The following is a 27,307-nucleotide window of genomic DNA, read 5'->3' as shown; positions in this document are numbered from 1 at the left end:
AATATATTTTTTATTTGATCTTATTGGTGTGATCCAAGAGATGTAAAATTGCAAAAAAAAAAAAAAAAAAAAAAAAAAAGAAAGAAAGAAAAGAAAGAAAGAAATCAGCTTTCAGAAAAGTTCCTTGGTTTTTATTCAGTCAAGTAAAGGCATCATTCCCTGCTGTCTTCCTGTGATTCACTTGCTTTCTGTCAAGGCTTGTTTCCATTTATAGGTAATTTTTAACTATATTGTAAGTCCCAGTAGCTAGAATGCCAGGGGGGGCGTACACACATCCTTTGGGCAGAGCTCTTCGAGGTCATGTCAGAGGCACCCCAGGGCGTGTGCTTGCTCTCAGGTGTGCATGAAGCCCCACTGAGGATGTGGGGCTAATGAGGATGCTTCTTAGTTGTCTTGGGTATTCCACCAAATTCCACATGGACCATTTGTGTTTCTCATACAACATTCCTAAATTTATAAAATTCTTTCACAAAACATGGGGAGTAAAATGTTTCTGTAAATGAGGCAGGTTTCCACATGAATACAAAAGTCTTTCCTAGTGGCTGTCTGACAGCTGAGCAGACTGAGGTCCCAGTGCCCCATCTTCCTCTGCACTGCTAGTATTCATTCCTCATGGTACTTTGTCCTGTCCTTGAGGTATTTTTCATTGTGAGGCACTGTAACACTGGAAGAGTTGCAGGCTCTGGGGTCTTTCTGCTTGCTGTTTCTATGTAACCCTAAGTAAACTCCTCAGTTTTTTCCTCTGTAAAGTGAAACAATAACAACTCCTTAGTTGTTAGGCATAGCATGTTTTAGGCTTTCAAATGTAAGATGGCTCTTACAGCCTTACCCATCTCTCCTGCCCCTGGAGGCCCAGGCATTGCAGGGGTAGCTGCTACTTCACATGTGCCTCCGTCAGTGGCAGGGACGGGCTGTCCTCGCTCAGAGTTCTGACCCGTGAACATCTCTGAATGATCAGTAGCCTGACATCCCCTGAGGAAAGCCGAGCCTCATTCATCCTCAGCAGTTCTGTTTTATCCTCACCAGTGCTGAGCCATGACTGGCTGTGGTGAGTCCATGCTTCCCACACTCCTGCGTTTTAATAACTGTTCCTCCACCCCATTTCTTGTTTGTGTTTTTTTTCAAAGAATTATTTTATGTATGTACTACACTGTAGCTGTCTCCAGATAACACCAACCAGAAGAGGACATCAGATCCCTTTACAGATGGTTGTGAGCCACCATGTAGTTTCTAGGACTTGAACTCAGGACCTCTGGAAAAGCAGTCGGTGCTCTTAAACTCTGTGCCATCTCTCCAGCCCTTGTTTGTTTTAAAAGGTGTGTGTGTGTGTGTGTGTGTACCAAAAGATTCCCCCTTGGTCTTAGAGTCATAGGAAGCCACCCAGTGGATTGCTGGGATCTGAACTGAAATCCTCTACATGAACAGCAAGTGTTCCTAATGCTCAGCCATCTTCCCGAGCATTAGGAACAAGGTCTCCCTGTGTACCCTAGTTTGGCCTCAAACTCATGGCAGTCCTACCTCAGCCCTCTGGATGCTGGGATTATAGCATATACCACTATACCTGGTTCTTTTCCTGCTTTCTGATTTGTTGGTTAAAATAATCTTCCTTGGTAGGTTTAGAGGTTGTTACAGATTCTTGTCCTGACATTGTAAGGGTTTTCTCGGTATTTACAACATGAAAGTATGACACTCTATAAAATGATGTCACGTAACCATGATCGCCTCTTCAGGGCTCGTCCTTCAGACACCACTACAGGAAGGACTATTTGTTGGCAGGATGTAGGTGGGACTGGTAACGAGGTGCTCACTCCCCTGCTCACACGCAGATGGCTGTTAGCTGCTTGGCTTCCTATGCTTTGGCCCTGCTAGTTGTTTTCAGCTGCTATTGGCTAGGGTCACTGTCTGTTGTAACACACAGATGTGCATCCCACCCCTTGTAGGACTGGGATATGACATTCGTGTTGGTGTTCTTGAAATGCTGGGAATCCAAAAAGGAACAAACAACATTACCCCAAATTCTTAAGATATCCTGGACTTTCGGATACTCTGTGCCCCCAGCACAAATGCTACATGGTCACACGTAGACAGAAGTCTTTTTGGTGTAATAAAAGGTCAAAATCAAAGAGCATCTATGGCCAGCCAGTACCCACCTACCATGGCATACTAGGGTCCTGCACCACCAGCCAATATGCCAAGGCAGGCTTTGGGATGATGATCACAGATGCACCCCAATGGTGGGCCCTGCGACACAGATCACAGATTCAGCACGGAATAGCACAAACCTCATAGCCCAGCACACAATTAAATAGCATGTTTAATAATCTCACAACAGATAGTACAGTAGTAGAAATTAAGTCCTTTTTAAAAAGTCACTCTCCCCGAAACTCAATTCCTCAACTGCCACACCTTGGCTGAAGAACTGGTGATCAGGCTGGATAGATTAATAGTCTTTCCAGGAGCTGAAAGTCTCCAAGTTAGAATTGCCTTGAGAGCAGCCAAGAGACCCGTGAGGAATGGGCGCATATACTCAAGTACTCACACGTGCAGAGGACACAGAAAAGACATGGATGGAGGGCTGTGGAAGCACTCACATGCCAGAGTTCCAGTCTGTCTGTGACTGTCTCCTCTGGGAGAATGCGGGGGGGGGGGGGGGGGGGGGTACGGCAGCTGAGCCTGGAAGCCGGTACAGCACGGATTTCTTTTGGCCCAGGGAAGGAAGGCAGAGCATACTGTCCCAGAGAAGCGAACAAAAGAATATGCCCAGGGCTAGGCCCTGCCATCAGGAGGCTGGTGGCTCTTGGTTCTGTGCCAGGTGCAGGGAGACACAGTAAACATCATGTGTGTTGTGGGCCCAGCTGCACTGCTCTAACAGCAGAGGAGAGGCTATGGGCCTGTTTGTGTCTGCTCTCAGGCAGGGAGGTGTGTGCAGAAAGTGAGGCCCTGAGATGAGAACATTTGGGGGCGGGGGCTACCACATAGGTTTCTAGAGAAAACCTCTTCATTCACAGCTTCATTCAGGGGTTCCTATAAAGTATCTGTGGATTCAAGTACCAGCAGTTCTGACGGGGGCTTTTGGGGTGGAGTGACCAGCACGTGCTGGCAGGGCAGCTGCTCTCAGACCCAGGAGGTCAGCAGTCTGCCTAGAGGGGCTCTAGGCCCTAGCACTGAGGCCCACTGTTGAAACAGACCAAGGAGCTACAAGATCTCCTCTCGTGGATTCCTGGCCTTCAATGGTGTTTGCCCATTTGGTACAGATCCATTCTGACCGTGCAGGAGTTTGCCCTTCTCCCGGTCTGGCCATGTGAAGATAGCATCATCGCTGTCCAGCTCCGACTCAGAGTGCATCAGGCTACTGCTCAGTGTGGGGCCTTTCTGTTTGCTGCCTGCCAAAAAGACAACCCCAGTGTTAGGTAACCTTGGCAACAGTCCATCATCATCTTTACCTGGAGAAGGGATGGAAGAGCAGGTGGGAGGAGGGCCTAGCTTTGCTAGAACAAGTCCATAGAAAGTCAAGCCTGAAGGTTAGACCTGGACTCTCCTGCTCTGCCCCAGAGCTTTGGTTGGGGTCACCCAGTTGTGTTCTATTCCCTTTCTGATAGTACTCATTTCCTGAGACCTAGAGCTACATACTGAAGACACCCTGTCTTGAAAAACAAAAATTGAAAAGCAACAGTGGAAAAGCCTGAGAGCGGGATTCTCATTCAGAGACAATCCCAAACAGCCATTTTATCAGCCACACCAGCCATGTTTTGGGCTGAAGTGATAGCTCGGCAGTTAAGAGCCGCAGTTGCTACCCTTTCAGAGGGCCTGAGTTTTTCATTTCCAGCATCTACAGCATGTGGCTCCTGTAACTACAGCCCCAGAGGATCTAACATCTCTGGACCCCATGATCATGTGACATACACCCATGTAAATGTGCACAATTACTCATAGATAAAAATTAATCTTGTTTTTTTTTTTCAAGACAAGGTTTCTCTGTGTAGCCCTGGCTGTCCTGAAACTCAGTCTGTAGATCAAGCTGGCCTCGAACCCAGAGGTCCAACTGCCTCTGCCTCCCTAGGGCTAGGGTTAAAGGTGTGCACCACCATCTAGCAAAAAAAAAAAAAAAAAAAAAAAAAAAAAAAATCTTAAAAACAAATTCCAGAAAGCTGTCTGACTCTAAAAGGCCTTGGCATTCACCTTCCCAGCCTTTCCCTCACTGTAGAGTCTCCGGGATAAACTATCCATCCGACAGAGAGATGGTTGCAGTGGGAAGCACTGAGGAGGAGCTTACTCCATCAGTGCTCTGGACCCTGGCACTGCCTGACCACAGGAACTGGCTTCCCACCTGTTAGCAGTGGGGACTGTCGGAGGAGTCTTGCTTTAGTCAGGCACTCTACAACCTTGCCTTACATCACTCTCCTAGACATCAACAGCATTTTGAGAATTGATGGCCAGCCTGACAGCTGACACGTCTCCCGAGGCTGAGTATCCAGACCCTGGGCGCCCACGCTCAAGGATCGCACCCTCATATGTGGGCTGTATGACCACGCAGTGGGCCGTGGCTTACTCAGTTTTGTGCTTTCCAGGAGCACAGTTCATCCAGAGCCTCAGGGACCAGAGCAGAAGGGCACTGCCCACATAAGCGCTCTGTGGTGTGGTGGGAACAGTGGCCCAGGGCCCAGGCCCATTCTTGTAGATGCCGGCCCTTTCCCCAAAGCCCTCCATGCCCAGAGACTTGAAGAGCTTTGTCTTCCTAGTGTCCACATGCGGCCTCCTCTCTTCCCCACATGTCAAGAGCCTTTAAGGGGATCCCTCCCTGACTGCACAGCTCCACCTCATACCCTGCACCTGACTGCCACAGCTTCTTCATGTACTTCAACCACTAACAGTGACAAAGGAAGGGGACACTGTCAGTGAAAGCCAAACACACCCACTGGGATTCAACAGCTCTACGTTTGTACCAGACAGGAGTGTCCACAGGGCCACACTGAGCAGAATGGCTGGCCAATACCACATGCTTGGCAGTACCTGCCTGTGTGCAGAGGGACTGTTATAAGGGGTGTGGGTGACAGCAGCCTAGTACAAATGACTGTTAACTTGGGCACTAATTGGAAGGTAACACAGAGGGCAGGGCTGAGCTTAGCTGTGCCCCCTTATAAGGACTCCCATGCTGTATTTCCAATTTTTTGGCAAATTAGGTTTAGCCCCAGAGAATTGACACTTTTGTGGAAGGTAAAGTCACTAATTTCATTTGGCTCAACCTACTATAACAAGAACAAAAGGAGAGGCGGTGTCTCAGCTGCTGTCAGACTCGCCCTGGGTTCTGGCCCTGCCTAATGTAGCACCTCACAGTTTCCCTCCTCTGCCTCCCTGATGCTCCCCACGTCTCAGGGGCCTCCCTCTCCCCCAGGCCCAACCTCTGCATGTAGTCTGGTCATGAGTCCTGGCCATCTGTCCAGCTTTTCAGGTTATCTTTGTAACTCAATTTTAAAGGCTTTAAAATCCGTAGGGCCTCATGCAAACCCTACAGATACCACCATTCCACCAGCTGTGGGGTTGGCTACAGGGGTCTCTGGAGTCATCCTGCGTGTGACTCTTTTATGATGAGTCTTCCCTGCAGGGCCCCTCCTCTTTTGCAGCCCATCCCGGGCACCTGGGCCTCTCTTTGGGGCTGAGACCCAGTTCTAAGATGCTGATCCTCACTGGTGAGTAGAGTCTCATCTTTCAGTGCTGACCGTTCTGCTGGGTTCAGTTTAATTCTTTCACTGAACAGCCTTGCTAACAGCTGCCCTGATTCTGTCAGCAGCTAGATGGGAATCAGCCTTGACCTTGTCTGCTCCTCTGCACACTGTCCCCACCTCCTCAGACCACTAGAGAACACTTCTCCCTTTCCGTCTGCTCTATGTCATCACCAGACAACTGATCTTAGGTTGTCAAGCATCACAACTTAGCACCATAAGGGATGCTGGGCCCTTAAAGTACCCTCTGCTCTTAGAGGGAACTTCAGCAAAGACCTGCTCACCCAGCCAGCCTGGCTCACTCCCTGTGGCTCACTGCCCAGCACGCATCAGCTCTGTCCCCCTCCCCAATGCTTTCCCAGCAGTGGGGCTGCACCACAATGCCTGTGTCTGCTGCTGCAATCATCTGCTGACACTCAGCCTGACGGCCAGCTAATTGTTTCTCTTTTAATTTTTCAAACTTTCTCACGACTCCCTCCTTCCCTGTGGGAGAGGGAGGAGAGAGGGAGAGAGACATGCTTCCACTATGTAGTTGTGAAGCTTGGACTCAGCTTGTCAGGGTCGGGGCTTTAGTTCAGCGGTAGAGTGCTTACCTATGCCCTGGGTTTGATCCTCAGGTCCTTAGCTCTGGGATTTGGGGGGGGGGGGAGCGTGAGAGGGGAGGGGTGACAAAAAAAGACCAAAACAAAACCAAGGTAACTGAACTCAGGTTGTCAGACTAGGTGTCAGGTGTCTTCCCCTGAGCATCTAAGGCCTTGTGTACTCTCATTCTATACAGCTGTAAGCATGATTTGAGACACCAAACAAGGGTGAGGAAAAACTTTCTGGACATATGAAGCAGCAGAACTTGATCAGAACAGATTGGAGATGGACAAGAAGGGTGCTCCCTGGAAGCAGACACAGCACTCACAGCAACAAGGGCAGGAAAAGCCTCATAAAGGAACGGTGGCCAGGGTAAAGGGGTGGGGCCGCCCTCTGGCCACTGGCAGAAGCTGGCTACACACATGGTTTGTTCTTAGGGAGTGTTCTGACTGCTGCTCTGGGTGCCTGGGCTCACTTCAGGCCCAATGCTCACAATGCGCGCCCAGATGCTTGTCCTCCATCCTGCCAGACTGCCGCTCTCTGAGGGCAGGGGGTCTCTGCAGATGGGCCTCTGCAGGCGGGCCTGTCTTCCCCACAGGCTCCCTTAATACCAAGCCTTGGTTTTACTTTGGTTTACTTGGGTTGACTTTAACACCTGCAGGCAACAGGAGAGCAGCTGCCCTGAGACTGACTGTGGGGATCTGCCTGATGACAGAGGGATGGGGTGGGGGAAGGGCAAAGGAGTGAGTTATGGTCTGGCCTCTGCCTGGAAGCCACTGACAGTGACCACAGGGTCACTGAACAAGAAGCAAACGAGCAAAGGCACATGGAGGGGTAAGGAACAGAGTGATAGGGCTCGTCCTGGCCCCTCAGTGCAGCTCCCACAATCCCACCTGCTCGGGAGGTTGGCTTCAGCTCCAGGCTCTCCTGGTCTGTGGCATCCAGGATCTTGTATCTGCTTTTCCTCTTGGGTTTTCCTTTTTGCCTAAAAAACACAAAACTGTGTCTCCTCAGGAAGGTTTGTGAGGCATGTGAGTGAGTACTGGGCCTACCCTGAGTGCAGCTGCCTCTCCTTACCTCTCAGCCAGAGCAGGCAGAACCTCAGAAAGGCAGCTTGGCTGGAGGGGTGAGGGAGGGAGACGGTGCAGCCTGGAGCTGCCGATGGCTTAGCTGTGGCTGCGGGATGTTTTAAATCTACTTTTCTAACTTTAAAGAAGGCCATACATCATGTTCCATCCAAGCCCTGCCTCGAACTGCTCCCAGACAGTGATATATGTGTGCTGTGCCTAGTGCCTTATCCAGGAATTGGGAGAAGGACGTTGGAGGCATAAAGCTTTCTGCGTGTCGGGGTCACAAAGCCACACAGGCTCAGGAACTAGCACCTCTTGTGTGAGCCAGGCAAACATTCTAACCCTGAACTATGCCCTTCTCTTTTAATCATGTTTAACAGTGAAAAATATGCAATACATGTATTAGAATAAAGTATACAGCTAGTTAGGCTGTCTCAGATAAAAACAAACAGACTAGAACAGGAGCTCAGCTGTAAGTGTGTGAAACCCTCCTGTGTCCAGGCATGAGGCTGGGCCGTAGCATTTCAGAGGACGTACACCCAACTACATCCCACCATGGTCCCCACCTTGCAAATCTCTACACTGACACCCCTTAAATGAGTGCTTCTGCCCTCTGGTGTTCGTGATGAGAATTCTCTGCCACAGGCCTTGGAATGGTCATCCCCCACCACAGTGACTGGGAGCCAAGTGCAGCCCTATAACAAAGATGCCAGAGATCTCATGGAAAAATTTTGTGACATGAAGCCAAATGGACTTCAGAGAATTCGTCTTATCTCTCCCCCTTCCACACACACACACACACACACACACACACACACACACACTGCCCCCTCATCTTGCCTCTTGCAACAGCAGATTGTAGTCCATGACAGGATCCCCACTGCAACAACAATGACAAAAGAAGCAATGATGACATACAGCACACTCCATTCTGCAAAGGAAAGGAAGGGTGCGTGAGAGGCTGCCCGCCGGTCACAAGGGCTTCATGATGGCAGCCTGGGGAGGATGAGTGGGAGCCTGTAAGCTTCTAGAAGGCTGCTCTCCCAGACCCTGCTCCAGAGAAACTCTGAGCACTTTGCAGTATGCAAGGATACACCTTGGGATCCCCCAAGACATGGCCTCTCTGTGTAGCCCTGCTGTCCTGGAACTTGCTCCGTAGAGCAGGCTGGCTTTGAACTCACAGAAATCCTCCTGCTGCTACCTTCCAGGTACTGGGATTAAAGATGTGCACCTTTAAAATGGGTTTCCATGAGTCCATGACATGAGAGACAAGAGTCTGTCTGTAGTACATGGTCTCCAGGCTATGGTGTGCAGCTGCTATGAACACTGCAGATGAACCCTGCAGAACCCTGTGCTAACGTTCAGTCAGTGTGGAGGCGGGGAGGAAGAGTCCTCTACAGACAGAAAGCACCGAGCAGAACTCTGCCTCCAGCTCCTGCCCCCGCAGCACAGCCATGCTGCAGCCAAGCCGGCTGGCACAAAGCCACTCACTCACCACAGTTACTGTCTCCATCCCTCAGCTGCACCTTGATGAAATTCTCCATCCAAAATGGGTCACAGACACAGCGCTTGGTGAATGAGTCACAGTGGCCGTGGTCAGAACAGTTCAGCTGACATGCTGAAGGTGGCAGAAAAGTCACAAAAGTTAGAGAGCCAGGAGGGCAACCAGCTGCAAGGGCTCCTGAAAATGCGGTCCCCTCCTTTCATGTTGGCTTCATGTGAGAGGTGGGTACAAGACCCTGGTCAAACAGCTCCGGTGAGTCTCCTTTGCTGTCTGAACCAGTGACCCTCAACTCTGCATGCCTCCTCTACAGGGTAACGTAATTCCAGAAACAGTACATACAATATTACCAGACTAAGTCTGAAATCTTTAAGAACCTACATTTTTCTAAATTAGACGTGTATATTAAAACCTTATGGCTCAGCAGTTAACACTGACTGCTCTTCCAGAGGTCCTGGGTTCAAATCCCAGCAACCACATGGTGGCTCACAACCATCTGTAATGGGATCTGATGCCCTCTTCTGGTGTGTCTGAAGACAGCTACAAGTGTACTTACATATAATAAATAAGTAAATCTTTTAAAATAAAAACAAAAAAACCCCCAAACCTTAGGGAAGCAGCCTGCAGTGGGCCCCACAACAGCTAATTCTGAGGCAGCGCTGAGGGACCATCCTCGCCCCATGTAGTGTCAGGCCAACTGTCAGTTCCTTAGCCTCAGAGTCTCAGCTCCATTAATACTGCCTGCCTTCCAACCTTAGGGTGCCGGTGAATTAGAAGTGAGAATGGATGAAATAAAGAGTTCTTTTCTCATCAGGCTCAGGACCCTGTGGGCCAGGATGAGCCCCGTGGGAGTGTTTGCAGGACCTTTGCTAGCAGCTGCCCACAACTTACTGACTGTGTTGATTTCCAGGGCTCTGAATATCAGGAAGTCAGCCTTCTGCTTCCGTAGCTCATTCTTGAGCATGGCTGCCACCTCATGGCCTTTGAAGAGCTGGTGGGGAGGGTCGTTCTGAACAAAAAATAACATCTTGGTGCTGCAGAGACAGACGACCACTGTCAGTGTGCTTAAACCGTCCATGGTAGCAGCCCTAGCCACATCTACAAAGCACTGTGTGTCTGTCACAGACATAGTACTCAGCCTGTGGTGACATGCACTGCCACAGTGGGCCAGTTGAGGAAGGTGCTTCTGTCCCACCTTCATTTTACAGAGGACGGCACAGGGAGGCCCGAGGAGCTGACGGCCATGGTCATGGTCACAGTTATGGCAGAGCCGTTCCCCATCTGTCCACAGGACCCTAGAGCTTACTCCTTTTTTTAAAAAAAATACTCTGACTGCCGGAGGCTGCAGTCTACACAGCCAGCAGGAGGGGGTAGGGTGTGGCTGTGGCCCCCATCCCTGATTTCAGCCTTTGCAGGCTAAGACAGCCAGGAGCCTGGGTTTGTACCTGGGTTATGGGTAAAACATAACAGTGCTTTGTAAATGTAAACACTGGAAAGATTATCTGTAAGCCAAACAACAGATACCGTGACAGCAAAAGGACAGACCCCACACAGTGGGATTGCTGATTTGAAATGACATCACTCCAAGCCCTGAATCCCTTTGCTTTCTACCTGTTCTTTGAACTTGTGACTATTTCCTCTGCCTTCCCCTCAGTCTCTCTGAAGGCCTGCCCCTTAGTACCACAGAGCAAACCTTCCCAGTCACTGGGCCACGTGGACTCCAGGTACACCCAAGATACTGACCCCTTTGTATGCAGGGAAGCTGAGGATGCCAAGAATCCCAGGCCCAGGCAGCTGCTTCCAGGACAAGCTATCCCAAAGTTCAGTAGTACCTTCCATGTATGCGTGACATAACGTCTGGACTGTACTGTCCTTGACTAAAAGCTAACAATAGGTTGCTGCAAACTCCAGACCACAACCTTTACAGTAAAAGATGGGGATTCCTTAATTACCGTTTCCTCCTGTAATCCACTGGTACAGCTTTTACTTCTGCCATTACCAGGAGCCCTCACATCTTTACCTGCCTCTTCCACAATACCAATCTCTACTAACTCATATCAGCAAAGATGTGCCAAGATCATAGACCCCCAAATCTTCCTGAGATGACACAAGCCATCAAGTCTCAAACCTCTGGTAATAACCATTGATGACATAGTCAGGGTGGTGATGCACACCTTTAACCCTAGCCCTCGAGGGTGAGGCCGGTGGGCCTGAGGTCTACAGAGCACGCTACAGGTCAGCGGGCTACATAGTGAAACCCTGTCTCAAAACAAAATAAAAGCAAACAAACCATCACTGGTCAAGTACTATGTATTATAGATTTACAGAGACATTAAAATTTTTACTACACTTATTTGTGAATGGGGGTGGAACTCAAAAGGCAACTTGTAGAAGCTGATTCTCCTCCACCATATGAATCTCAGGAATTGAACTCAGATCATCAGGCTTAGCGGCAACCTCCTTTACCAACTAAGCCACCTCTTGGGACCATATTGTCATATTTAACCCCCAACATGAATGCTATAAACTAGGGTCTAGAGTTTCCACAGGTGATAGGCAGTCCCCACACTTCCCTGGTAGACACCTAAGGAGGAGCTCCTCTGGAAATCCTCACTCATGCCCTGTTATAACCAAAACCAACAACAAGCCAGGTGCCCCTCCCTACAGTAACAGCACGGGTGCTCTTGCCCAGTGAACTCCCAGCAACAGGGATCACTCCAACAGACGTTTGCCCAGCGTGCTCCCTAGTCGCTGGACACAGCATTCCTTTTGTTATGGGTGGTGGTAGTGGTGAGTATTTTGTTTGGTTTTTGGTTTTGTTTTGCTTTGTTTTGTTTTCTGTTTTCTCAAGAAAAGAGTCCTAAGGCTAGCTCAGTGGTTAAGAACTCATGGCTCCCTGGGCGGTGGGTGGTGGCGCATGCCTGTAATCCCAGCACGCTGGGAGGCAGAGGCAGGCAGATCTCTGAGTTTGAAGCCAGCCTGGTCTACAGAGTGAATTCCAGGACAGTCAGAGCTACAAAGAGAAACTCTGTCTGAAAAAGTAAAACAAAACCCAAACAACAAACCAAAAAGGAACAACGACACCCAGCCTACGCCTGCGTCCCCGCAGCAGCATTTGCATGTATGTATCTTCCAGGAGAGGCCTCAGGTCTGGCGGGAGGCTGTGAGCTGGGCATAGGGCAGCCAGTGCTCTCCACCACTGAGCCACCTCTCCAGCCTAGCTTCCAGTTCTGGGTACTCAGACAGTAGCACTGTCTTTTTGGCAATCTGTGCAGCCCATTGCTTGGGCTGGTTCTGTGTCCCACCTCTCTGCTGGCAGCCCCATCTCTCCCCTGAATGTGTCCCCACCTCTCTGCTGGCAGCCCCACCTCTCCCCTGAATGTGTCCCCACCTCTCTGCTGGCGGCCCCACCACTCCCCTGAGTGCCCAAGGCCCCTTCTTGTTTCCCCAGGAAAGGCTGTGATCTTCAAAGCTCCCCACCCAACTGTCCTGACCCAATCTATTGCCCTTCATCCATCATTCTGGCTTTGACCCCTAGCCTTTGGTAGTTTTTCTTTTCCTCCACATCCCTAGGTTCTCAACTATACATAACCCCGTCTCTCAGAAGGTCTGGAGGCACAAGATTCAGGGGTTCAATGTCACCCTGGACTACATGAGGAAAAAAGTCACCTTGAATTCAATAGTCAGGTGAATTCCTTTGTCATCCCTAATCTTAGTTCCCAGGCTGACTCACTGTCCAGCCCCACTCACCTTCATCCCACAGGTGCTGCCCAGGGCACAGCACTGCCACCGCCACCACCCCCACCCCACCCCCAGCTCCTTCTCATTCCTTCTCACCAAGACCTAAAAGGGGGCTCTCACCTTGTTGCTGCTAGACACGCCCAGGAGCTCCTAACTGCTCCTCCCAACCCCACCCCTCTTAGACTGCACACCACTCACTTCCCTGAAAACAATCTCAGCATAGGATTCCCTTGCTTTTAAAACAAACTAACGCAGGGCGGTGGTGGCGCACGCCTTTAGTCCCAGCTGGCAGAGGCCAGCCTGGTCTACAGAGTGAGTTCCAGGACAGCCAGGGCTACACAGAGAAACCCTGTCTCCAAAAAAGAAAAAAACGAAAAAAGAAAACAAACAAACTAACTAACTAACTTGAGTTCCTTTGAATGCAAGTCTCCCAGTCTCACTGGCCTCAGCTCTCAGCACATCCTGTGTACTTTTAGGAAGCATGCACGGCCCCACCTTGGGCCCACCCATGTGCTCCCTTCTCAACCCCTGAATTCTCATATGCTGGGCAAGGAAACCTGTATTTCTGGACTATCTTTGGGCACAGCTCCTCCTTCAGCCCTCCTAGGAGGACTAACTGCCCTGGCTGTTTCCTGGAGGCCACTGTGGCCCCTGCTTCTGCAGTGAGGATGTAATCATAGTTACCTCCATCCCAGACTACAGCTTATACACAGGATCTCTTCTGCCCTGGTTCCCAGAGCCTGTCTCAGCATCTACTTCAGGACCAAGGCCTGACTGGCAGGATACACTCAAGAGCGGTTCCTGGTCAGAGAGCCCCCCTCAGCCCAGCCCCACTGCTGCTCAGCTGGGAAGCCTGAGGACCCCAAGGCTTTCCTTTGCTCCCCACATTCACTGCCCAGCTACCTCTGCTCCGTGTACGGCTGAATCTTTTGCACAATGATGTCAGAATCCAGCACCCCCAGGAGGACCCCAATCTGGCGGATGAACATCCCCTTCAGCCTCTCTGTCAGCTGACTGACGTTAACATCCAAGATGATCTCCACCAGGTTGCTTTTCCTGGGATCTGGAAAGCAGGAGGATCAGTCACAGGCTTCAGAAGTAAGAGAGTTAAACCAGACCTGTCACTGAGTTTGCTTTGGCATAGAAGGGGAAGCATTAGCAGCAGTTAGATGTCCTTCAAGTGGGAAGAAGAGGAACGTACTCCTAGCAAAGCCACAGGAGCCGGCTTATAGCTTTGCATTTCCCTGAGAACTGTCGCACAAGAGCCAGGATGAGGCACAGGCCAGAAGGAGCCAGGCTTCGTGGAGGGACAGAGAAGGTAAGACATGGTGGCCTTTGTGTCACAGCCCTATCTGCCACCCACAGGCACGCTGGACTCTCCAGCTAACTCTGTGTCAGCTGAGCCTTCGTGGCTTTCAGGGACAGGCTATACTTTGCTTATAAACATGGCAGAGACCCCTCCATGCCCCCCAACTATCCTAACAGCGGTGTGAATGCAGGCAAAGTCCAGGTCGCCAAGAAACGGCCTCAGCACCATCTTGTTAACCTCTAGAACCTGGACGTGGCTGTACTTGCTGGCCACATCTGAAGCAACCATAGGTTGCTCAGAAAACCTTGAGTGGAAGAGAGCCAGGGTGCACTATCTGTAGCCTGAATTTGAACACAGTTGAGCTCCTGTGTGTTTCAGCCACTGTCCTTCCTAGAGGCAAGGTGAGGGCTGAATGTCTTCCCAGGACCCTTCCCAAGATAGAGGTCATGCCTGAGGCCGGCCTAGGGCCATGAGCCCCACCCACTCCCATCCTTCCCTACCACAAAAACAGACTTCTGTTTAAGGAGGACATTCATGCTGAAACCCTGAGAAGTGTGGGACATTTGCTCACCTTCCTTGGATAAAGCCTGAGGGTCAACTTACAAAAATAAACTGTTTTCTGCATTTAGATGCTGATGAGACATCGTGACTCAAGCTATTCCTGTGCTCAAATTCCCTGGGAACCCTGAGCTGCTCTGCTCTCCTTGGTCACATACAAAAGAGAAGGTGCTGGACACAGGCTCTGCCTGATGCAACTGCTGCTTGGCTTTGAGCAGGCCTGCCCTCTCTGGGGCCGGGTGTGGGGGGAGGCCTTGCAGGCTGAACCCACCGGGCTTCACTTCCACGGTCGTCCGGTCTGTGTCGCTCTCGCCCTTAGCGTCTGTCACCTTCAGGTGAAATGTGTAGGTCCCCTCCACCAGGTTGGAGAGGAAGAGGACAGGGTGATGGTCAGAGTGATTCAGCACCTCCTGTGGGCAGGAACGACATGGCTGTGTTCTGGGACAGAACGCTACTCCTTTCTTAGACTTAGCTATTGCTTGAGCCACGCAGCTCTGCTGGTGGGCAGTCACAGCACAGGCTGCCATAGCTCCTAGGATCAGGAGATACAAGGGCCTGAGCACCCCGATACAGAATGATCCACAGGAAGGCATCTGACCTCCCTGACTCCAGAGCACAATCTCTGTTTGATATAGGGGCTACATGGTTAAAATAGATCCTGGAGGTGGCATTTCTCCTCTTTGCCTCCCCCCTGCCCTGACCACACCCTGCACACTCACCCCTGCAGCGGGGCTTGTCTCATCTCGAGTCCATAGGTAGCTGACTATCCCCTTGTCATCTGAGGACTTCGAGCCATCCAGCTCAGCCGTGCTTGTGGGCAAGGTAACCACCACATTCCCAGCGATCTTGGCTACTGGCGGTTTGTTTATTTCTAACCAAGGAGACATCAATGAAATAATGTGACATTCTGGGAAGGCAAGACACCACGTGCAAAGCTCCTGAGGAGTTCAGCCCCAGAGCACCTCAAATAGGGGCTGTTAGTGGTTATCCAGGAGTGCAGAGTAAAAGCCACTGGGCCCAGAAGCTCCTGTGCTTCCCTGCGGCCACACAAAGGGGGCAGCACGCTTTCCCTGTGGCTCGATAGCAGTTCTCAATTTTAAAGGAATATAGTGACTAGAAATTAAGATCAGGGCGCTCAGAACCAGAGGCTCAGGTCTCGCTAGTTAATACTATAACCTCTCCTTTCAAGTGTTACTCTTGGGGTGTCTTCTTTTTTTGTGATTCATAGAGAAAGAAGAGTGAGGCCCTCTGAGCTGCGGTCCCACAGACTCTACAGCATGGAAGCTCAGCCTGCCAGGGGTGGGGGTTCCCTCAGCTCAGTCAGCACAGTATTGTTTGGATGTCACCCACTGACAAGGTGGCATTTCTATTATCATCCATGGTCTCTCCCAAGGCCTCCCAATTCCTGTGAAGCCAAGAGTACAAGGCAGATGTTAGCCAGAGGCAGTGCAGCAGCCATGCCAGCTCCTGCCAGCAGGTGTCACTGTAGCTATCAGAGAGTCACAGAAGCCTCAGGATTTAGCACAGAGGCAAAAATCAAAATGCAAAGAAATCAAACTGTCAGTACTTTCAATTTCATTTAAGAAGAAAGAACAGGAAGGGAGCATGAGCCTTGTGGAAGGTGGAGAAGGGAAGAGGGTTTAAAAATCACCAGTTACTTGAGAGCTTGTTGAGAAAATCACAGCTCCCTTCCCCGAGACTGCTTTTCCTATTTGCCTCAAATCAATCCTGTACCACATAAGACATGGTGGATTCCTGGGCTATCAGACCCACGAAGCTGCTGCACATGCCCACAGCAAGACACACCTTCTTTGACAATGACATTCACGGCACTCTGGCTCTGTAGGTTCCTCGCATCTTTGACAGTCAGGGTGAACACGTAAGTCCCCACTTGCAGCCCAGTCACAGTGGCAACACTGCTGTTGGCGTTCTCCAGCCGCACCCCGTCAGGTCCCCTAGACAAGAGAGGAATCAGAGGGCGGAGTCGTACCTGTCTGCTGCTCCCCTGGCAGCAGGAAGAACAATTATTGCCTCAGCTGAGACAAGAACATTTGTTTCCCAAACCCTGACAGGAAATGTTTAAAAATATTCTATTTGGAGAAAGCATCACTCGGTCCTAAAACACAGGCTACTTCTGGTCAGAAAATTCCACTTCTCAGCTGTTAAGTCCATCTAGACTTGTCTTTTATATGAGCTTCTAGAGCATTCCCATCCTTCATTATTCTAGCTTATGTAAGAAGTAAGTCCTCTGAGCAGCTCTGTGATCAATAGGAGGCTCTAAGGATGAGGCTTCGGAAAAGCATTTCCGGCCCAGTAGTTGGTTTGCTCTTGCTAGCGAAGAAGCACCCTCTACTTCTTATCCCCACCCTAGACTGCCCTCCACCCACCCTGAGAAGTCGGGGAAGGATGCAGGCCAACTGGGCCAAGGGCTCTCAGGATAAAGCCATCCTCTCCCCATAAAGCAGTCTCCTCTAGCCCTTGGACAATGCCACAAAATCACCAGGTCACTACATCCTGCCTCCTTCCTGCTGAGTCTCAGTACAGCAGCTGCAGCAGGCTTCAGGCCAGCACACAGCCAGAGCCCCGCATCCCACCATCCTTCCGACTAAGGGCAGCCAGGGAAAGCTCAGCTCCTAGCTCTGCTTTTGAAACATTACCTTCGACTCCAGTGGCCTCTCCTGAATCAGCCTCATCTAGGAGGCCCCACTAAGCACTGTTTACACCACAGCCACTGCTAAGCCTCTGCTTGGGGGCTCATCAGATCTGCTTACAATAAACAGCTATAGGGACAACATATCAAGCTAACACGGACTTCCTAAGAAGAAATTAAAACCCTTTCCACCCACCTCCAATGCTGTAATAAGCTCTCTCTCTCCCTCCCTCCCTCTCCCTTTCTCTCTCCTCCTCTCCCTCCCTCCCTCCCTCCCTCCCTCTCCCCCTCTCTCCTGTGTGTGTGTGTGTGTGTGTGTGTGTATGTTTAGTTCCATGTAGGTTTGGACTAAACTCCAGCCTGTCTTTCTGGCTGCCGTTTTTGGAAATAGAGAACATTTTCACCTTTCCTAGAATCCCTTCAGTTCATGCAGAACCCTGTATACAAGTTAAATTCCATTCTCTATGGTTCATAAAAGCTGAAAGAAATTGTACAAACAGGAATAGCTCAAATAGGTAATTTCAATTTAAAAAGTATCATGTTGGCTACAGTCTCTGATCGTTGGCTAACTTAACTGACAGGCAGGCTTGGCCTTGCAGATGGACATTCAGTTCCTCTCAGTGGCTGTCTGCCTACCTCAGTTACCTGTACTAGTTAATTCTGAACAATGACAGCTTTCTGCTCTGTCACCTTCCACCCTGCCTCTCAAGTGTAACTCAGCTACACATTTAGCAGATGGGTGGTGCCTGCAAAAGCCAGGATCACACAGTGTTACCTGGGGCTAACTAATGACATACTCTCTTAAAAAAAAAATCAGAAAATCAGTCTTAAGAGTTGAACTGCCAGGCGGTGGTGGCGCACGCCTGTAATCCCAGCACTCTGGGAGGCAGAGGCAGGCGGATTTCTGAGTTCGAGGCCAGCCTGGTCTACAGAGTGAGTTCCTGGACAGCCAGGGCTATACAGAGAAACCCTGTCTCAAAAAAAAAAAAAAAAAAAAAAACCCAGAAATCAAAAAACCGAAAAAAAAAACCAAAAACAAACAAACAAACAAAAGAGTTGAACCTTAGGAGCTAGAGAAATGGCTCAGCGATTAAGAGCACTGACCCCTCTTCCAGAGTTCCTGAGTTCATTTCCCAGCGACCACATCTGTAATGGGATCTGATGTACTCATCTGGTGTGTCTGAAGACAGCTACAGTGTCCCGGTATACATAAGACAGAGTTGAGCCTTAGGGTTATAAACCTTTCTTTCTCACTCTCCAGGAGAGACTAGTAGGGATGAGTCAACTCTCAAAAACAAATAAAACCCTCAGTGTCCATGGCTGGGAACTCTGCCCCGATGGGCCTGTCCCACTTACCGGCTCTGCTCCCAGAGGTAAGAGACGACTCTCTGGTCGTCCGTGCTCCTGCTGCCGTCCAGCGTTGTGCTGTCCACCGGCAGGGTCAGCTCCTTGTCTGGGCCTGCGTCTGCCTGAGGAGGCTTGTTGTTCTCTAGGACAAAGAGATGCAGCCATGAAAAGCAGCACTCCAGGTGGCAGAGCAGAGGAGCCACTGGGGCATCTGCTCTGGTAGCCATGGGAACTCTGCCTCTTAGCCTAGAGCATTGCAAGATATGTGGGAGAGATGGATGCCATCAAGGGACTCACAGTGAAAATTAAGACTGAATCATGTCAAACAACTCCAAAGTTTTAACAGCTTACTACCTCTGAAGTCTACTGCAGTGGGCTAAGAGGGAGACACAGCTTTCTAGACAAGGAGGCTGCAACAACCCTTTAAACTCAAGTAGCATTTGGTATGGTGGTGACTCCGCCTCCCAGGCCCTCACCTCCATGCCACGCAGTAACTAGCAAGGGAAGGGCACACACTGAAGCTATGAGAAAAGGGTGAGGTGAAGGGGGAAAGATGTGGTCTGTGGGTGACTGCCTGCTCCACCTCTCCACGCAGCTCAGAACTCCAGTCCTATGGCCCCAGGGCTGGCAGCATCCCGGGGAGGAGCTTACCAGGCTGCACAATCACAGTCACTTGCGTGGTGGCCTGCTGTCCTGCGGTGTCAGTCACTGTGAGCTGGTAGGTATAGTCTCCTTCTTGCATTGCAGACAGCTGCAGGGCTGGTGTTCTAACTCCCTACATGCAGAAATTCAGGCATGGGAAATGATGCCCAGGATCACAGCCATGCACACAGTACTCACTCAGGAAGAAATGTCTCAGACAGACCTTTAAACCTAACTTGGTCCCGGGAATGTGTCCCTGTTTAGCACAATGAGTGACCACTAACAGGACAACGTGAGACATTGTACAAATAAGAATTTCTATAGATTTAAACCTAACTTGGTCCTGGGGGGGGGGCATCCCTGTTCAGCACAATGAGTGACCTTTGACAGGATAGTATGAGACATTGTACTAAGAATTTCTGTAGATTCTGTGACAGCAGAGAAACTTATCAAAATACATGAACTAAAGCCAGGTAAAACATGCTTTGTGTCATGCCTCTAGAAACCTGAAGATCCAGAGCCCTTCCTGCCTATCAGAAGGAACATTATAAATAATTGGAGGAAAACCTCCAATGTAGGAACTTCCTATAGAAAAACAGCAAAACCTGGTGGTCTAGGGCTGAGTGCTGCTTGCAGGCATTTTGCTTGGCCGGTAGTGCTGAATGACTGGAAAATTCCACCCAAAAGCCTCATTTCTGTCTGCTCTTAGCAAAACTGTCAACTAAGACTGAGACCATATCTCCATGTGACAGCAGCCAATGGGGCCCAGAAAGGAACAGGCTCCTCACCACAGCCACCCAGGTTTCTCTATTTGTTTTAGTGCCCCGTGTATTTTACAGAGTTCTGGGGAGGACATCTTGTAGCTAGACAGTCTACTCCAATGACCTTATGAAGGTTTACACACTGGTGGCATCTGTGCAGTGTAACTCTCTGGGTTGGGTCACCCATAGGAGACAAATTTCTTACCTAGCCTCCTAATAGTACAAGTTTCAGATTATCTGTTAATCAGAGGCCTAAAACTTTCACTAACCAGCAATTTTCTGAATTTTGGGGGGGGGGGGATTTTAAAAATCTAAATGCACAAGCCTGGTGTTGGGAATAAAATGGGGCATAGATAAACACTGAGCAGCTGATGAAATCAGAGCCTCCCTGTGCCCTGAGAGAGTTGAGAGAGAAGGTGTGCCCACTCATGCACACGTGCACACACGCTCCCACCTGCATCTCCACCACCTTCCCTTTGCTGCCAGGGCTGAGCGACCACTCATAGCTGGCGATGCCATGATCATCAGTGCTCTGGTTTCCAAAGAGGGTGATGGAGTTCTGAGGCAGGGTGATGACTTGGTTGGGGCCTGCGTTGGCCACAGGAGGGTAATCAACAGCTTTGTTCACAGTCAGGCTTGCTGTGGTGGAGTTGGTAGCCCCATCAGAGTCCACAACAGTCAGGCTGTTGGTAGAGAGTAGTTGGTAGGGCGGCCTGAACATCAGGACCGGGCAACACCAGGTGACAAGAGTTCCCTCCCACCCATCCTGCTGCAAAACCAGGTCAATGTCAGAACCGAAGCTGATGAAGGCTTTCCTGTGTACCAGGCGAAGTTCAAGGGCTTTGTATCTAACAGAACACCCATGAAAGCTCTGAAGAGTCTAACCTTCATGTCCCCACACCCATATGAAGAGACTAAGTGGCCCAGAGTCACAGCGTGACAGCAGTGGCTGCAAGGTCTGCAATCCAAGGCCTGTATGCCAGCAGCAATGCATGCTGCGGCCTGTGTCTGTCCATGTGCTGAGGCATGTCCAAGCATTGCAGAGGACAGATCATGGAGACCAAAGGCCAGAAACCCTGGCTGGACTCGCACTCACAGACACCTGTCTGCCTCTGCTTCTGTCTCTGGAGTGCCAGGATTACAGGCATATACCTTGCCCAGCTCAGAAGCTCACTCTTAAGAAGGAATAATCCTGGCCTCCGTTCCTACAGAGCTCACAGACAGCAAAGCACTCTGCCTGCAGCAGGCTCTCTGCCCGCTGTTGTTCTGTTTCAGCCATGCTGAAACACAAAAATGGACGTGCATATACTGGGCACAGAGCTCTGGGACAGACCACGACAGCTCGCTCCAGCAAGGCAGGAGCCTGAGATAGCAAGGATCGCTCCTGCGCAACATGCCCACAGTATTTGAAGGAGAAGCAGGCTTTGAAAGGGGAAATACTCTTTTATAAGAGCAGACTTCCACCTAAACGATGCCTTCCAGCTGAACAGCCGAAAGCTTCTCACGCCACCTCAGAATGTGAGGGTAAGCGGCAGTGAAGTTTGGGATCCTTCCATTTTGCTGACAGAAGGAGGAAAAGCTTTGAAGAGACATGCAGTTTGTTTAACTCTCACCAGCAGCCTCAGACATAGCCAGACATCTGTGGGACTTCCTTCCAGTCTTACCTTTGCCCTAGTCTGTAGGGCATTCTAGGTATTGTAGCCTTTACAAAATGGCATAGACGCTTGGACTCTTAAACAAGCTCAAGTATTAGACAAGAAGATCATGGTACTCTGCCTCCTTCCGCAGCCTCTGGCTTCTCACAGGTCTGTGATTGTTGACACTCTACAGACACGTGGACCATCGCCATTGTTCTGACTATTCTGGGAGGCCCTTGGTGGGGCCTCAGAAACCTTAGAGAACAGCACCTGGCTGCAGGGCTGGGCCACACTAATGCCATGAAATAGCAGGAGTGAGAAGATATGCAAGCAGTCAACCAGAGTCAAAGGCCCGCTTTCATCACATCACAGATTTTAAAACAGTATCATTCCCTACCCCCATCGACTGCAAACCATAGGTTACCACTGTGGTGAAAAGCTCAGACTCTGAAGACAGAGACTATGTGACCTTGGGCAAGCTACTGGACTTTCTGCCAAAATTACCTAATCTGAAAATTGAGAATAACCAGAATTCCTGTTTAAAGGATTAAATGAGATACAGTGTGATAAGAGAAAAACACTTTACACGTAGTACATGTTCCAGAAATAGTGGTCATTGTTGTCACCTTTGGGTCTGTTTGGTTTTGGGGTTGTTTTGTTTTTGCCCAGGGCGAGGCCCCTGCTTTAGTCCCCCAAGTGCTGTGGCTACAGTGTATGCTACTATGGGCAGTTTTGTCATTATGTTTTAAAAAGTATCAACCTAGCCTTGGATGAATTCTATATTAAGTGGGAAAGTTCTAAGAAACTTAAGGTAAACATCAACTAAAATTCCCATTTAAGACGGCTCCAGGCTGCACTGGATACAACTGTCCCCTCCTGTGCTTTAAGAGTCCATGAGAGTGCCACCAAGTCAGAGCACATGTGCCGAAGGGCTGTGCTATGACATCAACTCCGTGTTACCAACAACATCTAGAAGTCAGTAACCTCAGACCCTGGGAGGACAGGCACCTTGGGTCTGTCTCACTCATACACACACACACACACACACACACACACACACACACACACAGTCTTCAAATAATATATACTATTCTTTGCCCTTCTTAACCCGTTGGAATGCTGTCTACTTTATAGTCCTCAGTTTCCCATGAGGCACTCTATAATCTCTCCAGAGGAGGGTATCTCTCATCCTTCCTTGGGTATTCAGTGTCTCAGCAGCATCTGCCACTGTGTGACTCATGCCTGTGTGTAAGTGCACGTATGTATGTTTATATGTGTATGTGTAAGTGAGTATGTGTGTCTAAGTTTCTGTGTGTACATAAGTGTGTGAGAGAGAGTGTTAGTATAAGTGTGTGTGAGCATTTGTGATTGAGAATTTGTGTGTGTGTGTGAGAGAGAGAGAGGGAGAGAGGGAGAGAGGGAGAGGGGGAGAGGGAGAGAGAGAGAGAGAGAGAGAGAGAGAGAGAGAGAGAGAGAGAGAGAGAGAGAGAGTTTGTACATGCACACGCATATGGCCCAGGGTGAAGTGGGATGAACTGTGACTGGAGGATTAGAAACCTGTGACTCAGAGGTTGCTAAAATCCAAACAGCTTTCTCTAACCCTATGGTCAGCACAGGAGCATGATGCTCACCACAAGCAGACTGCAACATAATATGCAAAGAGAAGGAATACCCTAGAGTAAGCCTAAAGCTTCATTCATAACATACATTCTAAATGTCAATGCTAATTCTTGAAAGGATTTTCTTTGAGTCAAAATTTTCAAAAAGTTCCAATAAAGAAAGATTTCATAAGTCACCTTCAGACTACTGGTGAAAAGTAAAGGCAGCCGGGCGGTGGTGGCGCACGCCTTTAGTCCCAGCACTGGGAAGGCAGAGGCAGGCGGATTTCTGAGTTCAAGGCCAGCCTGGTCTACAGAGTGAGTTCCAGGACAGCAAAGGCTACACAGAGAAACCCTGTTTCAAAAAAACAAGACATGAAAAGAAAAGAGAAGAGAAGAGAGGAGAAGAAGAGAGAAGAGAGGAGAGGAGAAGAGAGGAGAAGAGAGGAGAAAAGAGGAGAAGAGAAGAGAAGAGAGAAGAGAGGAGAGGAGAGGGGAGGGGAGGGGAGGGGAGGGGAGAGGAGGGGAGGGGAAGGGAGAGGAGAGAAGGGGAGGGGAGGGGAGAGGAGGGGAGAGGAGGGGAGGGGAGGGGAGAGGAGGGGAGGGGAGAGGAGAGGAGGGGAGGGGAGGGGAGGGGAGAGGAGGGGAGAGGAGAGGAGGGGAGGGGAGGGGAGGGGAGGGGAGGGGAGGGGACGGGAGGGGAGAGGAGAAGAGAACACCAACCTCAATGCAAACTGATAATTTCAGTCACTCCTACAGAGTCAACTTGAAGCTGAGTCCTCCTTTACCTGAAGGTGTAGTTCCCGGGGACGAGCTTACTGAGCTTTAGCACGGCTGTGTCCTCAGAGATCTTCTCTTCTCTCAGAGGCCCCTTCAGCTCCTCCCAGTGGAACTGCACGATCCTATCGTCATCTGTGCTCTCTGAGCCACAAGGAAAGTTGTTACAATAAAGAATGCCGGGCCTCAGCACTCACCCCGTTAGCATGAACCAAGCGACCTTAACCAAGAGCTTAAGCTGGAAAAACATCAACTTAGACTCTGTTTCCAAAGCAGTTTTCCCTCAGGAATATTGGGTCAGTTAGCCTCTTATGAATGCTCCTGTATCATTTGTTAAGGACTCTAACTTAGGAAATCTCAAGTTAAAATGCTATTGTATAAAAAAGAATATGTATTTTTAAATACATAAAAATATATTAAACCTCCCTTAAAAAGAAATGCAAATTAAAGTAACTCTTTAAGATGCTACTTTTTAACCTAGCGTACTGGTTGAAAAGGGGGTTCAGGCCATCAGGGTGGCTCAGCAGACTCACCACAAATCTGACCACTTGAGTCAATCCCCAGACACCGTGTGGAAAGCAACGACTAACCACAAGTCACCCTCTGACCTCCAATGCATGCCCCACCCTCCCATAGCATATACAATAAAAAAAATGCAATAAAAATTCTTATGTTTCAAAATATGGAAAAGGTATAGAGAAAAGGGGCCTCACATTAGCTGAATTGATAACAGCTTATTGCTTTATGCAAAGCACTTTGGCAACAAGTATCTTTGCTCCTGAAGTAATTTCAGAAATTTACCTTACGGATACACTTTCATGTGTGTTAAACATCTTGCTGACAAGATTATTTGTGGTAATACTGCTCATCATAAAAAAGAAGTCAATCTAAATGGTTGCCAGCAGACACTGAAACAAGCATGCAGCCATCCCAGGACACTGTATACTCAGCAGAAGTCATCTTTGAAGAAGGGATAAGCACTTCATGCTCTGATTAGAGAAATCCTCCATACACAGAGACAGGGTCATCCTAAGTGATGGTGCGTGGGACATGTGGCTGCGTGAATGAGGGGACAATGCTGCATGTGCGGTTTGCAAATACGCAGACAAACTCTCAGCAAGGACACAGGCAGCAATACCACTGGCTTTCTGGACACTAGGAGGTAATATTCAACTTTGACCTACTCCAAACTAAAAGCAATAAGTGTTATCTGAACCCCACTCCCCCTTCCTCTGGCACCCGCTTCTTCCTGGTCCCTTCCTCTTAGCAGAACTGTTGACCTAAAATGCTTGGCTTTTTCAGTATCCTGTGCCAGAGCAGGGGCTACCTCAGCCAAAAAAGCATGTCAACGCAACATGCTGGGACTGAGCAGATCAGAGGGCAGGACTGACCCTCCCTGAGCACTTGGGGTTGGGGCTAGTGCTAATTCTGCTTCCCAGGGGACTAAGCCAGGCCTTGCAGGCTAGTCAAATACTGCATCAGTAAGCCATACCCACAGCTCCAGGAACCTCAGTCCACGGTCTCAGTTAATAAAGAGACGATGGCTCCAAAGCACAGAGACCTCTTCCAGAGGTCCAGAAGCCATGTCTAGCCGCTCACGACCATCTGTAACTCTGGCTTGAGCTAGGGAATGGAATGGCTCTGGCATCCCTGAGCCCCTGCACTCTCACAAGCACAAGCGAGTGTGCATGCGCACACCATGCATAATTAAAATAATGAAAATAAATCTTCAAAAATCATTAAAACAAAACCAAAAAGAATATAGTCCCAGGCAGGGTATACAGTGAGCATCTTTAAGAGGTTGACAACAGCCTTTGGGCAACGATGTCTTTGAATACTCCTCAGGCAGCCCTCTTGGTTATTGATATAGCCAAGAATGTCTACAACCAAGAAAGGAAACATCTAACCAAATATGAAAACCAGCCACTTCCAATTAAAGTAATTCTAAGCTCATGCCCAATCCTGTTTTCTCTGAGACGAAATGTTACTTCAATCAAGATTTGAACTGTGGTCTGATTGGAACACTTCTGATCAGTTGCTCTGCACGGCTGACCTTTGCATAACACACTTAGAAACACTAATCTAAGTAGATCATGGACGCTGCTGGCCCCAGAGCTCGCAGAGACCACCATTCCACAGTACTTAGATACTCACGGCTGCCATCAATGATGGTAGAGGTGGTTGGCAGTGAGATCTCCTGGAACTGAGGTGACACCACAGCAACGGGAGGCCGGTTCTTACGGGGTTCTTGGAGAAAATGACCCAAAAAGAAATTGGGAGAGAAAATTTAAAATTATAGGAGGGGTAGGCTATGCCTGTGTTGATTAGAAATTAGTAGTTTTACATAGGGTTTCTCTATGTAGCCCTGGCTATCCCAGAACTTGCTGTGTAGACCAAACTGCCATGGTAATGTGAGATACCTGGTCAGGCCTGTTCCAAACCTGACTGTCCCTAAGCCTGTGCTAGCACCAAGCCTGCTAGCTGCGTCATCTGGACTGACCTTCCTGAGAGCTGGACTCAAGTAAAGGCGTCACTACATGGCCCTGTGCATTCTCAGTGCTCACATATATCAAGCCTGTGAAAAGTTCCATGGGTACCAATCACTACTTCTGGGTTAGCTCAACTAACCAATGAGCACTAAAACTTTAGCAAGCAAAGCGCCCTTTGGCACAAGCCTGCTAGAGATGCAGTGACCTCTCAGCTGTCTGAGACGACCATGTGAGTACCACAAACCCTCTAGTCACCTGATTGAGTGAAAGATGCAAAGCTACTTGCTCCTTGTTGATACGCTGAGCCTAAGTCCATGCGTACCTCTTATGTTTCTCCTGCTATGCTGACCATGGCACGGCCCTCACCTGTGTTATCAGTATCTCTCCACTGAGCTCCAGTCCTAGTCTATAGCTCACACAGTCAATGTCTGGTGATGCTTTTTTAGGTTCAGAGCTCAAGGAATAAAAATCTGTAGTGCTATCACAAGGAGAAGGCGTCACTGATCTATGCCAGAACAGGCAGTCACCTCCAGCTTCTTCAAAATGCCTGTCCAAGTGCAAGGTCCCGTGCTTTTCTGTTGCCCTGTGGTCTACCAACAGGCTGGTTTTTACAAGAACCACGGTGTGGATTCAGGATTGCCTTTCCAGTGTGGGAGAGAACTGGTTTTATTAAAATGAGGAACTCTGACATCTGGAAGTTACTTAGCCAGCTCTCCTGTGTGATTCTCCAGCATTTCCAGTTTCCTTAGGTTTCTTAATTACAACATCTCCCAGTCCTACCCACTTGGAGTTTCTGGTAGACAGGACATTGCTCTGGCCTTAGGGTACAGACCAGTGACTACTGCTCCTGGTAAATAGAATGCAACATTCCCTACCCCCACCGCCCGCACCCCCAAAGAATAGGAATCTAAAACCCTGAAGTCAA

The 27,307-nt window shown here is 49.4% G+C and overlaps 1 protein-coding gene and 1 non-coding gene across 5 annotated transcripts in view; one reads left to right on the top strand and one right to left on the bottom strand.

Annotated features, from left to right (window-relative positions):
* Nucleotides 1–837: 837 nt before the first annotated feature.
* Nucleotides 838–970, top strand: LOC127681986 (small nucleolar RNA SNORA17). The gene has a single exon (XR_007977302.1). It is a non-coding gene; the product is annotated as a small nucleolar RNA SNORA17 (small nucleolar RNA).
* A 1,326-nt stretch (nucleotides 971–2,296) lies between these two features.
* The window catches only part of Kiaa0319l (KIAA0319 like), a 93,749-nt gene continuing 68,738 nt past the window's right edge, over nucleotides 2,297–27,307 (bottom strand). For 2 of the 4 annotated variants that reach the window (XM_052177384.1, XM_052177383.1), the window contains exons 8-21: nucleotides 26,048–26,140; nucleotides 23,905–24,037; nucleotides 20,336–20,564; nucleotides 19,130–19,253; nucleotides 18,488–18,620; nucleotides 16,288–16,436; nucleotides 15,201–15,352; nucleotides 14,753–14,891; nucleotides 13,518–13,677; nucleotides 9,765–9,907; nucleotides 8,868–8,990; nucleotides 8,213–8,303; nucleotides 7,196–7,287; nucleotides 2,297–3,383 (exon numbers count right to left, since the gene is read on the bottom strand). In XM_052177384.1, the coding sequence (XP_052033344.1) occupies nucleotides 3,196–3,383; nucleotides 7,196–7,287; nucleotides 8,213–8,303; nucleotides 8,868–8,990; nucleotides 9,765–9,907; nucleotides 13,518–13,677; nucleotides 14,753–14,891; nucleotides 15,201–15,352; nucleotides 16,288–16,436; nucleotides 18,488–18,620; nucleotides 19,130–19,253; nucleotides 20,336–20,564; nucleotides 23,905–24,037; nucleotides 26,048–26,140 (1,949 nt within the window). In that variant the 3' untranslated portion in view covers nucleotides 2,297–3,195. The remainder of the gene's footprint in view (nucleotides 3,384–7,195; nucleotides 7,288–8,212; nucleotides 8,304–8,867; nucleotides 8,991–9,764; nucleotides 9,908–13,517; nucleotides 13,678–14,752; nucleotides 14,892–15,200; nucleotides 15,353–16,287; nucleotides 16,437–18,487; nucleotides 18,621–19,129; nucleotides 19,254–20,335; nucleotides 20,565–23,904; nucleotides 24,038–26,047; nucleotides 26,141–27,307) is intronic. The other 2 variants (XM_052177385.1, XM_052177386.1) reach the window with 2 other exon arrangements.

The sequence above is a fragment of the Apodemus sylvaticus genome, chromosome 3 (genome assembly GCF_947179515.1).
Source record: "Apodemus sylvaticus chromosome 3, mApoSyl1.1, whole genome shotgun sequence".
In the NCBI taxonomy this organism is placed as follows: domain Eukaryota; kingdom Metazoa; phylum Chordata; class Mammalia; order Rodentia; family Muridae; genus Apodemus; species Apodemus sylvaticus.
Note: the sequence above shows the minus strand (reverse complement) of the source record. Positions and strands in the feature narration are given on the sequence as shown.